This window comes from Tupaia chinensis, unplaced genomic scaffold (assembly GCF_000334495.1).
Source record: "Tupaia chinensis unplaced genomic scaffold, TupChi_1.0 Scaffold142741_1, whole genome shotgun sequence".
Taxonomy (NCBI): Eukaryota; Metazoa; Chordata; class Mammalia; order Scandentia; family Tupaiidae; genus Tupaia; species Tupaia belangeri.
In genome coordinates, this window is record NW_006202587.1 from 11,495 (window position 1) to 13,486 (window position 1,992).

Here is a 1,992-nt window from a genome sequence, read left to right on the forward strand (position 1 = left end):
GCCCTGACCGAGACCTGTGCGGGTGAGTGGAGGTCGGGGTCGGGGGGAACCGGCGTCACGGGAAGAGCGAAGAGACCGCCCGGCGGGGACGCGGGGCCCGGGAAGCCCGGTCTCCGCGTTGTCCCCTGTCCTGACCCCCGTGTCCGCCCCTCCGCTCACCCCTCCGTGTCTCGGGTCTCCGGAGCCTCGTTCCCTCCCGGCCCCGGGGAGCTCGGACCCGGGGTCCGCAGGGAGGAGGGTGGGGCTGGTTTTACTGCCCGTCCCCCCAGGCTCCCACTCCATGAGATATTTCGATACCGTCGTGTCCCGGTCGGGAGGGGAGCCCCGGTACATTGAAGTCGGCTACGTGGACGACACGCAGTTCGTGCGGTTCGACAGCGACTCTGCGAGTCAGAGGGAAGAGCCGCGGGTACCCTGGATGGACAAGGTGGACCCGGAGTACTGGGACCGGAACACGCGGAGAGCCAAGGACAACGCACAGACTTACCGACTGAGCTTGCAGACCCTGCTTGCCTACTACAACCTGAGCGAGGCCGGTGAGTGGCCAGGGCCGTCTCAGGTCCCGACCCCCTGGCTCCCCACGGACGGGCGGGGTCGCCCCGATTTCTGGGTCTGAGCTTCACCAGGAACTGCGGGACCCACGGAGACCCTCCATCTGGAAGAGCCCTCGGGGACCTTGGGTTTCATTTTCAGTTTAGGACGAAATCCCTGGGGCTGCTAGGAGGACAACTGCCGGGCTGACAGCAGGGGCGAGACTAAACGGGGTGTCTGCCTGGGGTCTGGTCCAGGCTCTCACACCTTCCAGAGCATGTACGGCTGCGAGGTGGGGTCTGACGGGCGCCTCCTCCGCGGGTACCGTCAGTACGCCTTCAATGGCCGGGACTACATCGCCCTGAACGAGGACCTGCGCTCCTGGACCGCGGCCGACAAGGTGGCCCAGCTCACCCAGCGCAAGTGGGAGGCGGCTGGTGGGGCAGAACTACGCAGGGCCTACCTGGAGGAGGAGTGCGTGCAGTGGCTGGGCATCTACCTGGAGAACGGGAAGGAGACGCTGCAGCGCGCAGGTACCAGGGGCCGCGGGGGTTCCCCAGCAGTCCTTCTGGGGCTGCTGTCCCACACGGAGAAGAAGAAAGTGGGGTTTGATGTCCTGGGTAAAGTGCTGACTCCCACAGGGTGACCCCTGTGTGAGACCCACACAGGGGACTGGAAAATCAGCTCAGGGCATGTGTGCCCAAAATCCAGGGAGGAGGTGGAGGAGGAGGGATGAGGTGTGGCTGTGCTGATGAGGGTGATTTCTCACTTTCTCTCTCACTGTCTCTGTGTCTCTCTCTCTCACCTGATGAGCGCATGGCCTATGGCAAAACCATAAAAATAAAAATAAATAAATCAATGAATAAAACAGAGAGAGAGAAAAGAAAGAAAGAAACTGGGATTGACTCCAAGATAAGGAAGCCCCTTACTCCTGTCCAGGAGGTCCTCCTGGTTTTCAGATCCTGCCCCAGAGACTGACTCACCCAGAGCCCCTCCTCTCAGACAGTGAGGATCAATCTCTGGGAATACACTGGGGACAGTACTGAAGTCACCATCAGCAGTGTGCAGGGGAGTCTGGCTGCGGTTCTGTCCACCCCGACTGCTCAGGCCTTGATCTCGCTGCCTCCCCAAAGAGTGAGAGCTGACCCCAGTTACTCTGAATCTCCCCTATCCACGTTGGGATAGGAAGTCCCCATTTCCCCCTCAGAGACCAGGATCCTACCTGGAGCTGCTCACCCCAAATCCACAGCCTTCCCAGGAGTAGATCCCCCAGACACCTGAGCCCAGGCTTAGTGGGCCCCCTCCCCAGCCCAGGTGTCCTGTCCACGCCCAGATGGTCACACAGGGCTGCTTCCTGGGCAGTGGAGGGGCTGCACCATGTCTGAATTTCCCGACTCTTCCCCGCAGACCCCCCGAAGGCACACGTGACCCACCACCCCACCTCGCACCGCGAGCCCACCC

The 1,992-nt window shown here is 62.2% G+C and overlaps 1 protein-coding gene across 1 annotated transcript; it reads left to right on the top strand.

The window, feature by feature from the left end:
* On the top strand, positions 1 to 1,992 carry LOC102490572 (saoe class I histocompatibility antigen, A alpha chain; the record flags this gene model as incomplete). Its single annotated transcript, XM_027766362.1, has 4 exons — positions 1 to 207; positions 260 to 536; positions 789 to 1,064; positions 1,939 to 1,992. Coding segments are annotated over 4 exons (814 nt in total), but the record flags the coding sequence as incomplete, so codon positions are not given.